Below are 13,554 nucleotides of genomic sequence, written 5' to 3'. Positions count from 1 at the left end.
CTGAAATGGGTTTTCATCTTTCGTTTTCCTTTTCCCCTCTCAAAATCTGAAGCCACTATTTTGTTGTTGTTGTCAAAAACCTTATCTTGCATATCTATAGACTGACATATGTTGGAATAATGGAATAACTAATGCCATCCATGCATCTATCTTTCTATTATTCCACGTAAAAAGTGATCCATTTTCTTGTGTTGCACTGCACTCATAAACTCCCCTGGTGTTCCAAAGATAAAGCACAAGGGATTCTAGACGAAAAGATTTTCCATATGTTTTATTATTGTTGTGACATTAGACTCTTAATTACTAAGCCCTCTCTCTCTCTCTCTCTCTCTCTCTCTCTCTCCAGGAAAACCTTTTTGACAAGTCAGCTCAGGAAAAAAATAATAATAATTGATGGGAGATATGATGACAGAGCTAGGTTCAAATGATTCGTGCGCAATGTCTTCATCTCTCTCCTATAAATCTTCAATGCAGTGTCAGTGTTTCTCCTCTCTATATTAATCCTTCTGCCCAGGTATTCTGTGTATGTGGCAGTGATTCACTGGAAACACTGGTAAAATAGAGAGGCATATAAAAACAAACAATTCCACTGCACGTTCGCAAATCCAATTTGGCTCAGTGTTCGAATTAAGAAGGTACCAAAACTCTGAGCTGTTGAGCACCTGTCTCAAATCAGCTTTTAATTTTATCACGGCCATTGGCCAGTGCCCCCCCTACGAATTCTCAATGCAATCAAAAATAATTGTGGTACTCACACTCTCAATCCAGTAAGTAGCTATCAGGCGTATCACAACGAGTTCATAGCAGGCTTCCCACCTCAGAAATGAGCCGAACTGTTAGGTGGTCGTAATCGATGAGACTAAACTTAGTCTAATACTCGCTCAGGTCATATTCTAGGCTTGGCTGGTCCACAGTCCACACTCGAACCTGGCTACACATATTGGTGCGGTACAACTCATCGTATTAGTCTAACTTAGTGACCGTGAACATACAGTTAAAACTTTTGAGTAATGTTACAAGGCACGCCTAAATCAACACTCGTGCACGTGTGTTAACTCTTGATCAATTTCAGCACTCTCAAGCTAAAATCCAATCAAAAGTTGACACGTAAGCATAATATGAATTTGGGTATAAGAATTGGTTTGCCTTTAGCATTATTCGTTTCAATTATAAGCAAATGAATTCAATTAAAGAATTGAAAAGGGTAGGAATCTTACAATAAATTATAGCGGTTAATTAAAATTCGGTCAAATTATGATGGGAAAAGTGTAAACAACTAGGCTAAGAATACATTCTGATTTAAGCATTGTTCAATAAGCCATGACAGTAAACTGATCATACATGGCATTTTCTTTGATACATCACTGATACACCAAGATCTGTTCTTCTGCATTAAGGACAAGAACATTGTCTCTGAAATTAAATATGCAGTAACATGGAATTTCTTCCTACGTAAACGAGAGGAGAGAGCCTTACAAATTGGAAACATGACACCATGCATGCTTATTGCTTATCTCATCCATAATTATAGACAATGGACAGATTCAAAGAATCCACGTATGTTATGCGTAGCTTACACTTAACATATTGCCTCTTTATTTATGATGTGAAATTAATCAGAGAATGAGAATGACGGGGCAGGCTCTAGCCCATGACTATTGTACTGGAGCGAGTTTAAATTAGAACAAATCTATTCTGTATTCCAAAAAAGCTTGGTCAGCCATTTTAAAGCTAATCTTACCACTACACATGCTTTATCTCACTAGGCTTCAATGATTGGTTACTCCTGTTGAACTATTAAAGCAATTCTGTATTCCATAAAGGTTTGTGCTAATTTTTCTAGAAAGCTGGCATTTCTGGATTCAATTAACAATCATGAAATGAGAAAATCAAAAGGCAAGCATGCAAGTGTCGTGTCCCACAGAATTGACATGTTCCAACTGCGGTCCATTAGTCCTTAGTTCATACAAAATTACTTCATGGTCTTTTCAGAACAGAACACAGATTCAACCTTTAGTATTCATGGTAGGACCCCAGCGTAAGTGGTTGTAGACTATAACCTAAATTATTATTACAATCAACAAGTACCAGGGACCAAGACCTTTGGCACATGCAATTTCAAAGGACGGTACACCTATTCTTCATTAAGCATGCATTTGTATCTTCCTTAGTAACATCAATAAGAAAAGGATGTAAAAAACAACAATCAAAAGTTTGCAATAGTCTAAATGGGAAATCCCTTTTTTAAAAGGCTATATATGGGGGTGGGATTTAAACTTTCAGTACTAACAAAGTGTTCGGCCCACGTGCATGTCAAGTCAATAAACTCAAAGAGGGTATTACCTCCTTGGCGTGATTCACATTACCATTATTATAGAATAGCCATGATTCAACCAGCAAATTGTACGAGTACCATCAGTCTAAATAGCATCTGATATCTTTTCTAAAATAAAAGAAAGGCACAGGATCAATCAATCAGTCAACCAACAACCTTATCGGATAAAGCATATCACATTGAGTAATACAGATGTTTTAACATGATTACTACCTTTGTTTTTCCTTTAATTCATTACATCAACTTGGGGATAACCAACCTTATTAACACATCAAGCAAATAAATAGTAAGTCAACAGAACATAGAAAAAGTATCATGATTACACTCAAGTAGGTTTTGCTAATCAGTTTTTTCTTTAACCAGACTTTAAAACAGTACTATAATGAGGTCATGTATACTTCTTATGGTTTAGAACGAGTTGATTTAATCCCCTAATACTCCCTGTAATTCCTTTCCTTTCAATTATTTTCTGCATGGGAAGCTGAGTGAGATGGATGATCAACCTAGACTGCCAGAGCAGAGTTAATAACAGATAACGGAGCATTAAATCAACTCCAATCTAATCAGGGACTGTTAGGAATTGAAAGCACCGTACTGCATTCTTTTCAGCCTTTCAACAATGTGATCTAGGAAAGAAGACTGACAGCAGCAGATATTCACGTGGGATAGAAGAATTCCTTGCTGCCCCTGTCAGAGAAATCCAGCTTTTTTCTGGCACATTTGCAAAGCTCCTAGGAACCATTTCTGTATGAATTGTGTGGTCATTTAGACTTGAGAACATGGCAGAAGAAATGGCAAATAGCTAGACGTAAAGTTCAGTATTCATTTGGAGATAATTAAATGAACCCAAAATTCGAAATAACAAATTTTAAAGCATCACTTTTGCCAAACTTCGACATCTTCAACATATACAAGCTTTCTAGATGATTTGAATGTGTTAGGAACCCACATTTGGGTATAGAATGCATTAGAGTCCGTTTAGATACTGCTTATTTTGCTAAAAACTAAAAATAATAAAAAAATTATATTAAAAAAATTACTGTTCACACAGGGTTACTATTCATTGGCCTAAATGCACGGTTCATGGCAAGAGGCGCGGGATTAAAAAAAAAAGGCAAACGCAAGAGAACATAATTTCTATCCAAACGCATACTTAGTTAGTTAGTTACAATTTCAAGCATGTTAATCACATTTAACATATGTTAGAATTATTAATGCACATAGAGAATAATAAGTTAGGATAAAGCCATGTTAGCCTATATAGAATAGTTTTATGGTTCTATAAATACCTACTTGTAATCACATTTCTATTATTGAAGAATAAACCAATTTCTTAGAGTGTTAGTGCATCTCTGCCTCTCTTAATCTTTCTCTTTCTCTATGAAGAGTGACTACTTCGAATTAAGTCAATTTCCCTATAATTTCCCTACAATTCATACCCATCTCCATTAGAAACCTCTAGGTTCCTAACAAAAGGTTTTCATCTCATCCTCACTGTCACACTCCAAAGCATATGGCTTTCACCTTGGCTGATCTTCTTAAAAAACTCACTGCATTTACATACAGAAAATATGATTTGTAATTTCCACCTGCTAGTTTTGCAATCTAAGCAATATCTTTTGAACAATAAAACCATTTTCTATCCTTTTTTCTTTTTTTAATTTCTATTTTTTATAGCTAAAGGCACTGCTCACACACCTGGCAAGATTGGACTCATGACTTAACCCTCCACCCCACTGACAAATAAAATAATAAAATAATAATAATCAGTAAACGAAATGCCACAAGTAACAAATCAAGCGGTTAACATCTTCAAATTCTCATTTTATCTCATGCTACATCGATGAAATTAATGGAGAACTACCCTCTCTGGAATCCCCAAGGCTATTGATCCCACACCAATTTTTTCTGGTTCAAAGAGGAAGTCTCCATGTTAAATTATAAAGGGCGTTATCCAAAGGTTTGGCTTCTTCTTTTTCTTCTTCTTTTTTGAATAGAGAGTAATTTGGTAAATCAACTGCTAAAATGGGCTACAGTCGAAGTTCATGGTCCTAACTTTAAATTGAGCCTTGCCCTGCCACGAATCATAGTCTAGTTGTAGGTTAGTTTGACTGTAATAATGTATAGCCTTTAGCTTGGGGTCTAATTAAGTATCTCATTATAGAAAAGTGAAGGGAGCACCATATAACTAGATTATGACAATACAAGAAAAGAGATCCTATGACAAAAGACAAAATATAATCAATCCATAAAATCTAATAAGAATCTATGTTTGAAACAAATAACCAAATCAGATTCAAGTGTAGGACCTATAAGTCAATTAGATATAGCTTAAATGACACATCTTCCCCTTGTAATAAGTGCAAGATAGAGGGTAATGTCATGAGTTCAATAAATCAAGACCCACCAGGTGAGTAACTTATTACTAATCTCAACAGCAACAAAAAACAAAAAGTGTCATAAGGCCTATAAATTCTTAGATGTCCCTTTCATCATCATCATCATCATCATCATCATCATCATTATTATTATTATTATTATGATTATTTTAATAACAAAGATGTGAAGCTAGAAACATCATTTTTCTCATTCTTTTCTGGTGCACAACAACTTTTTTTTTTAGAGTTTCAATCTATAGTGTCCGCTCCTAATGATAAATCTTTATCATTAGACCAAGACATCAATCAGTTTTTAATGTAGGCGGGGATTGAACCCCAGATCTCTTATACAATTATCAGAGATTTTACCAGTTGAGCTAACTGAAACTCACTGTGCACGACAACCTTAATAGCACCAACTTGGGCTAGGCCTACCTCAATCCCTGGAGGATCCATATGAAGTGGAAGCTCCACGTGATTTGAAGTCGGGCTTTTCCAACAATGGGGCCTAGGGATTTATGATGATTGGTTTATGTAAGGCAGCCAGCTTACTACGAACACTCTTAAATCCCAGAGTGTTTATATGTCGGACATGCCTAGAACTCTTTTGCAAGTGTGTCCATAGTATGTTGGGAGAAGAAAAAAAATTAAAATCCTTTGGTTTTAGATATGTTTTTAAAGATTTTGATAGTCGTTATCTATTTTAAAAACTAAAATAAACATATAAAGGGAAGAATGTCAATCATCTGTTTCTTCATTATGCTGTAGCTAGGGAGTTATGGATGTTGATGTTTAAGCCTGATGGGTGTTCCTTGTGTTATGCCAATTTCGGTGTTGGGACTGTTGGAGAGTTGGAGGAGGTGGAGCGGTGGAAGAAGTATGGGGACAATTTGGAAAGCCATTCTTTTGTATCTCATGTGGGGTATTTGGTGAGAACATAATGCTCACTGTTTTGATGACTGAGAAACAAGCATTGCAAAGCTGAAGTATTTAGTCTTGAAGACTCTTTATGAGTGGACTCCTCCATTTGCATCCTTTTCAGATGAGGGGCTGCTAGATTTCTTGGATTATTTTGTACATTAGCTAGCTCTTTTGCTTTTTGGAAATTTTTTTCCCCTATTTTGTTTCTTCTCTTGTACACTTTTGTGTTTTTTAAATACAGATCCTGTGCATTGGGATTGCACTTTTTTTCAAATAAATAAAACATACCTAAAGATATATATTAATTGTTGTATCCTCATCATTTCGTGTCCTAATTTTTCAAGAATTGTCATATTGTTATGTCTCGTGTCATATTGTGTCCATGTTCATGCTTATTAGGTCATAAGAGCAAGGTGAGTTTTAGAGCTGTAGAACAAGAGAGATGCCTTGTGAGCTGGGCTTCTAAAGATGAGGCCTTTTGGTGAAGCTAAATCAATTTTAGGACACCAAATCCTACATCTGATGAGTTTGGAGGACAGATTGGTGAATTAGGCAAACAGTTTAAACTAAACCATAACTTAATGAGTGGCATCCACATCTTTGCTTGTGATCTTTCCCATGCCACCAATCAATGAATGCTAAGAAAGGATCGAATATTAAAGTCCTTTTTCAATATGTTCCCACTCATACCTAATTGATAATGAAACTGGATAGCTTTTCTAGTTCCAATTCCATCCATTTCTGGGTAATTTCTACTTGTTTATTTGCAAATGATCTAGCTCCTGAAGCGTATGACATTCTTTAGAGTGGCTTTTTTCTCTTGGTGTACTACTTTGTGGAAGATTTTGACCACTGATAATCTAAGGAAGATAATTATTATGGATTGGTGTTTTATGTGTAAAAACCATATGCAGTGGCACATGAAAACAACTGTGAGTGGTTTAAACTCCAACCCTTATCTCATCCAATTAACTTTGTACCAATAAAATTAGAAGATCAAGAGTCTTGTGAAGGATGATTTAACACTAATCTCACCAAATCAGTTTGAAGGTACTCCATGATGAGTTGTGGGCTCAAAATGGAAGGATTTTTTCCTTTTCGCCTTGAGAAAAGCCACAAGGTTTTTTTGGGCCAGTAACTTCACACATTGCTTGAGGTCAGACTTTGGTGTGATCGCAAGCGTCTTCCACCAAAAAGCAATAGGTCACAAGTTTGAGTTTGGAAATCAGTTTCCCCAAAAAAAAGGATGAGTTTAAGGCTGCCTATCAATCACCTCTCCCCAAACCTCTCAAAAGTAATAATTTTGTGTACCGGGTATGACCATTTATTTTCACACATTTCTGCATTAAGATCCCATCAAAACGTTTCAGTAAAAATGCATGCACTCTTCAAAGACTATTATAGTTTGATCAACGAACTTTCTAAGTGTTTTAGCTGATGCAAAATTCTAGACATGGTTGCCTGTTGCCTAGCTTCTCTTTTTTTCTCTTCACTGCTTCTTTTTATACTACTTCCAAGTAATAAACCTCAGCAACCAATTGTAACAAACAACCAGATTCTCCACTCATTTCTACCTTTAATCCTCAAATTAACACCAAAATCCATCCCTATAGTAAGTCGCACATAATGTCTCTCAAGTCAGTTTTCCTTACTGGACTTGACCACCACAAAACAAATCCAAGTTTCAGTTTCTTCAAGACTTCCATAAACCCCAAAATATACGCCTCTTCCTTACACCTTTAGAAACAGTAAAACCAGATATATTTAATAACCTTTGGCCACCAATTAACCCCTCAATCCTTACCTTAAGTGTCTATTTGGCATGATTAATTTTGCCAACTTATTTTACTATTCAACTTATTTTTGCTATTATTAATGGATCCCACTATACTTTTTGATACTATTCATAGATCTCACTATAATATTTCAGCTAATTTTTACTTTTATCTATAGTACTTTCAGCAAAAAATTTTCAGTTTCAGCAAAATAAGCGGATCCCAAACAGACCCTAAATATCTCACTTTTGTTGCTGCCCAGAAATCCAGTTCAACCACTGTTTGCCCCTAAGCCTCATGCTTTTTAAAGCCTAATCAATCTCCAATCCTAAATCCTCTACTTTTGCTAATGCTAAAATCATGATAACCCCTATCTTTTCTTTTCTTTTCTTTTTTGATAGGTAACGTAAATAATTTTATTAATAAAAAAGCCAACCCAAGTACAATGGAAATGTACTATAGGGGAAAAACTCAAGAGCCCAAATTACAAAGATCAATTAAAAACAGGAAGGGAAAAACAAGAATAAGTCGGCAAAACTAGACTCCATTCAAGGAGAGTACGAAAGAACGAAGACTTAATCTCAAGAATGGACCATTCACAGCCTTCAAAGCTTCTAGCATTCCATTCCCACTAAATACACCACATCAAACAATGCGGCACAAACCTCCAGATAGCTATATTGCAATGTCGACTGAACTTACCCGGCCAAGAATCTAACAACTCGATAACCCTATGCGACATGAATACCAAACAAGAAAAATACCATATTCCACAACTGATGTGCTACAGGACAATGAAGGAGGAGATGATCCACCGATTCCCCACACCTTTTGCACATAGAGCACCAATCAAGTACAAAAATATGCCTCTTCCAAAGATTGTTTGTAGTTAGGATCTTACCTAAAGAGGCAGACTAGGAAAATAATGCTACTCTAAGAGGAACCTTTGATTCAATTGCCACACCAGTTTCCATGGAAATGATACAATAGTAGTAGGGGATAAAGAATGATAATAACCTCGCACCTCAAAGCCTCTACTCTTAATTGGCTTCCAACAAACTTTGTTAGAACCAATAAACTATGTCCCATAAACCACAGATCCTCTAGCAGCTATGGCATCACATGTTGGGGGAAAGAACTCAGCAAAAGTCAAAAAAAAAAAATAATAATAAAAATAAAAATGAAGAAGCTTATAAGGAAGTTGAATTCTCTTCAAAAGACAAGTAGATGAATCCCACAAGGCTACACCACTTAATACTCTTTTTATGGACAAATCTACCAAAGAAGATCTAGCATCAGTGCAGTGCATTGTCTCATAAGAAGATGGAATACCATCAAATCTAGAGGTAGGTGAGAAAACCACACATTCATGTTGACATTTTCCAGCGCAAGCATAGAACACATAAAAAAGAGAGATTTAAGTCAAACAATATAAGGAGCACAGTGCATTCTTCTCATCTAAAGCAAATTTGATTACTTTTTTCGATAGATTTTTATGATAAGAAATCACAAATTTTATTGATACATAAAGTTTTGTGTGCACAAGGTATGTACAAGAGTTTCTTTTTGGAATAGATAGTGGCTTGAACTTTATAATACCTTAGCACTTGCTCAAGTTTTTGATATATTCAAATTCCTTAAAAGCTGGAAATAGGTCAACTGAAAGCCCACACATTACTATATGATGTTCAAAATAACTGTTGAGTTTTCTAATCAACCCCTAAACGGCTTTCTCATGGTTCTGCTGAACACTCTTCCCACAAAGATACAAATTGACACAACTGGGTTCAAGTTTTTATTTCTTTTCTCATCTATCCATTTCTCTACTATAAGGCATTGCATCAAGATAGCCCTAAGTTAGGAACAGGTGAAGTGATAATGAAATTGCAAGATATATACAACAAGTTTACAGGTCAATACACAAATCCACATTTTCAAAACTTGCTGAGGTTTCTTGCCACCATAGGCCTACCCATGTCAAAGTGAAAATGGTGTTAGTGATAAGACACCTCAGCTGCTCAGCAACTAGTAAAAAGATTGTAAATTTATGTTATGTGTATCTGTAAACTATGTATAGTAGTGGGTATTGTTTGATAAGCACATCACATATGCATAAAACTAATTGCTAATGAGTGTCACCATTAGTGGGTATTGCATTGAAATATACAGTTTGTTTGGAAATATAATTTCGAAGAATTTTCATAATACAAGAATAAAATTAAAAAGTACTGAATTGTTGTTGTTCTTACCAGAAGGAAATGCAAATGCTAAAGGTAAAACCTGAGGAAGCGGAAAGCAAAGAGAGCTTCAAGAACACCCAAAGACGCACCGGCGAAGACATCGAAAACGAAATGGCGGCCGAGAAAAACCCTAGAAAGCGAGGTCAGCACCGCCCACACCCAAACCGCCAAATTGAGAAGGTTAGCCTCGTCGTCGGCGAAGAAGTGAGCGATAGAGGCGACGAAGAAGACGCGAGAGGCGTGGCCGCTAGGGAAGGAGTAGTGGTCGACGGAAACGGCGGCGTTCATGTTCTTGTTGTAGACGGGACGGGATCGGCGGAAGAGGAGCTTGATGAGCGCGATGAGAACGAGGTCGAGGAGGAGGCCGAGGAGGAGGGAGGAGAGGAAGGGGCGGCGGAGGAGGAAGAGGGAGGTGGAAGAATTGGGGGCGAGGAGGAGGGAGAGGGAGATTGGGAAGAAGAGGCGGAAGTCGGCGGAGAGTTCGAGGAGGAAGAGGAGGAAGTGTGGGAGGAAGGGTTTGAGTGTGGAGTGGAAGTATTCAGAGAGGGCTGCGTCTACGCTTATTAGGTGGCTGAGGAGTGTTGTGCTACCGGTGGTTGTGGCGGCGGCGGCGGCGGCGGCTTTGGGTGGTTGTGGTGGGTCCATGGCAGTTGGTGGTTTGGGAATGGTAGATTTGGCAGTTTGTGTGGTTGTTTGGACTTGGCACTGGCAGTGTGATGTCACTGATGTGGAAGAGGGAGAATTAGTAAAAATGTGAACGACGTCGTTTACTATGAATAGATCAGGCCAAGCCAAGCCCAGCCCAGTAAGTGTTACTTTGAGTTTAAGAGCTGAGAACTAAAAGTTCAACTTGGGCTCTTAAAACATTATGTGCCATGCAGATGCACTTGAGCTGGTTGCCCATTTGAATATAATATTTCAAAATTGATGAAGTTTAACTTCAACTTGGTGTACTAAGTCATATTAAACCTTTTCCTCCAAAAAAAAAAAAAAAAAAAAAAATTCATATTAAAGTAAACCTATATGATTATTTTTGAAGGCGATGTAAAAAAAAAAAAAAAAAATTCATATTAAAGTAAACCTATATGATTATTTTTGAAGGCAATGCCCTCAATGTTGTAGAGCCCATTCAGAACTTACAAGTTACACCTCGTTGGTATCATCACTGATATAAACCAATTGACTCGCTCTTTTCATTTTTGTTCTTTTTTAGCTATTGTATGTCAAACCAATTGCTCTACTCATGGCCTTCCTGCATGGGCTCTTTTATTTAATGATTTTGGGGCCTTTCCCGTCTCCAATCTTTTGGCCCACATTTTGGAGGCGGAGATAGTAGACGGTCTAGGCTCTGAAATCTTTCTTTGATTCAATAAAATTCATCATTCAATATAAATATATATATATATATATGTGTGTGTGTGTGTGTGTGTGTGTGAGAGACTAAAAATATATTTCAATGGTCATCATCATTAAATAGATTATGTTAGAGGTAAATTCAATCCTTTGGCATATATGCCCTTTGTAGGGAAATGGTTTTTAAGCCCAAGTAACATTGGGTCATTGGTAAAAATAGGCTCAGTGCTAACTGGCCTACTATGAAAACAAGTCTCATCAAATGAGTCAAATCTCAAACCATAGTGCTAACTAGTCTCACCTTTGTAGAGAAATAGTTTTTAAGCCCAAGAAACATTGGATTATGGGTGAAAATAGGCCCAGTGCTAACTGGCCTGCTATGAAGACATGCCTCACCAAATGAGTCAAATCTCAAACTACCGACCAAATCAGGATGTTATCCTTGTTAGAGGTACTCTAGATCAGAATCCGAGGATAGTGTACACTCCAAGCCGTCGAAAAATAATTCTAGAATGTGCAAAATTGTCCAAGGAAGCCTACTTAAACTTCCTGATAAAGCAACAGTTACCTCCACATTGATGAGGCACAACTGCCTGGCGCTGTCACATTTATTAATGAATTACTGGCCTAAAAAGTGCAAGAAGCCCTAAAAGTCTTCATTCATCATGAAAGTAAGGAATAAAGAGCTAGATGGGACAGTAAGCCTTCTAGCTAAACAGGGATAGCACATCCTTGAGAAGAAAGTAGGGCAAATAAGGAGAGAGAAAGGCAGAAGGAGGAGGATATAGAAAATAAAAATAAAAATGACTGAGAGACTTAGAGTGAGAATTATATAGAGAGAAAAATATAGTTTTAGAACACCTTCAAGAGCTTGTTCTTGAGAGGGAAATTGTAGTAATTTTTTATATACTTGAATAACATGACATTTTTACGTGGTTTTTACATAGATGTTTGTTCTTGTTCAATTTTCTCACTGTGAATTATCATTAGCCCATAATACAAATTAGTTGTGTCTTTGCATTGGGTTGTTTATCCATTTTAACACACACACACACACACACATATATATATATATATATATATTTTAATCATCACATAGTTCATCACATAGTTTTATATCATATCAAATTATCATTTTTTTTTTTTTTTTTGAGAATCATCAAATTGTCATTTCAAAATCAAGTAATGTGTATGCTTAACGTCACCATTACATAGCTATGAAACAAAATTGCCATTACATAACAAGGAGCCCATTAATTTAGAAGGAATCAATAGCTTAGCTTAAAGAGACCAAATTTCAAATATCAAATTAAGAAGAAAAAAATGCGATGGATGAAATTAATAGCTTAAAATATTGCTCAAATTTCTCATTGAAATAATATCTAAGTTGAAAAATCAAATTCAAATTCCATATTTTAAGAAGGAACTAAAAAAAAGAATCACATATTTTTTTATTAATATTTTGATCATGTACCAGCCAAACTCGCCATATCACTAAAATTTAGCAAAACAGACAAAAATAGACTAATATTTAGATTTTAGAAGGTAGAGTAAGGTGGTGCTTAGCGGTTAATTAACCAACCATTGTGGAATAATTTTTTACCATTTTAACTAGAACCAAATGATTTTTTTTTTAATTTTTTTTTTATATAAAATAGAAATTTCACTCTAGCCTAATTTAAGTGTATATATGTATAAAGTTCACTTCTGGAGACTTGAACTCCAGTCGTTGCCCCCCACACTAGGGACAAAACCAGGATTTGAACCTAGGGGGAGGGGGGGGCCAAAGCTTAAACCATTTTTTTTTTTTTTTATGAAAATAAAAATTAACACCTGTTTTATATTCAACAAAATACTACATATAAAATAAGTGTTTCTTAAAAATTTGATATTATAAAAATGTCAACAAAGTATAACATACAAAGCTTAATGTAAGCTCGTCGAATTTCATCCCATTCATTAGCATCATATTCCCATATTTGCTTACACATTCCAAGATCACGCACAAAACCTATACTTTCGTCAATGGTAACGTTTGGAACTTCTGTTTGGAGATTTTCAGAAACTGGGACATCAACGCTAGGGGTTGGCAATCTTGCATCATCAGCTATGATTTCAGAATTATTTAGATTTTTTCTTTTGAAAAAATTTAATATTGTAATGGACTTACTCATGATCTACAAATTTATAAAAATAAAAATAAAAAATAAAAAAAGGTTTCATTATTTCCATATTTTGTAGTTCTATACACCAACTAAAAAAAATGGACTTCTCAACCAAAAAATAAAATAAAAATCTAAAACCAAAATAATCACAAACAGACAAGCAAAAGTTTATATATTTTACTAATATTAGCTCCATCACACAAAGTGACAAAGACAAAGATAAAGTTCACATAAATATATATATATATATATATATTACTAATATTAGCCACATCACACAAAGTGACAAAGACAAATTTTTTTGTAAAACCAAAACAATCAGACCAAAGACTTGGCCAATTGGTCGCACAAAAAAGTCACTTATGACTTACATTTGCCAAAGACTAG

The 13,554-nt window shown here is 35.8% G+C and overlaps 1 protein-coding gene across 1 annotated transcript; it reads right to left on the bottom strand.

Moving 5' to 3' along the window:
* Window positions 1-2,492: 2,492 nt before the first annotated feature.
* LOC112024935 (probable lipid phosphate phosphatase beta) lies at window positions 2,493-10,497 on the bottom strand. Its single transcript, XM_024057589.2, has 2 exons — window positions 9,659-10,497; window positions 2,493-3,079 (listed from the first exon to the last, which is right to left on the bottom strand). Exon 1 carries the CDS (start codon window positions 10,292-10,294, stop codon window positions 9,677-9,679), a length of 618 nt encoding a protein of 205 aa, XP_023913357.2. The 5' UTR covers window positions 10,295-10,497; the 3' UTR covers window positions 2,493-3,079; window positions 9,659-9,676.
* Between the last annotated feature and the right edge of the window lie 3,057 nt (window positions 10,498-13,554).

Source organism: Quercus suber, unplaced genomic scaffold (assembly GCF_002906115.3).
Source record: "Quercus suber isolate HL8 unplaced genomic scaffold, Cork oak 2.0 scaffold_687, whole genome shotgun sequence".
NCBI lineage: Eukaryota > Viridiplantae > Streptophyta > Magnoliopsida > Fagales > Fagaceae > Quercus > Quercus suber.
This window is presented reverse-complemented; position numbering and strand designations above follow the sequence as displayed.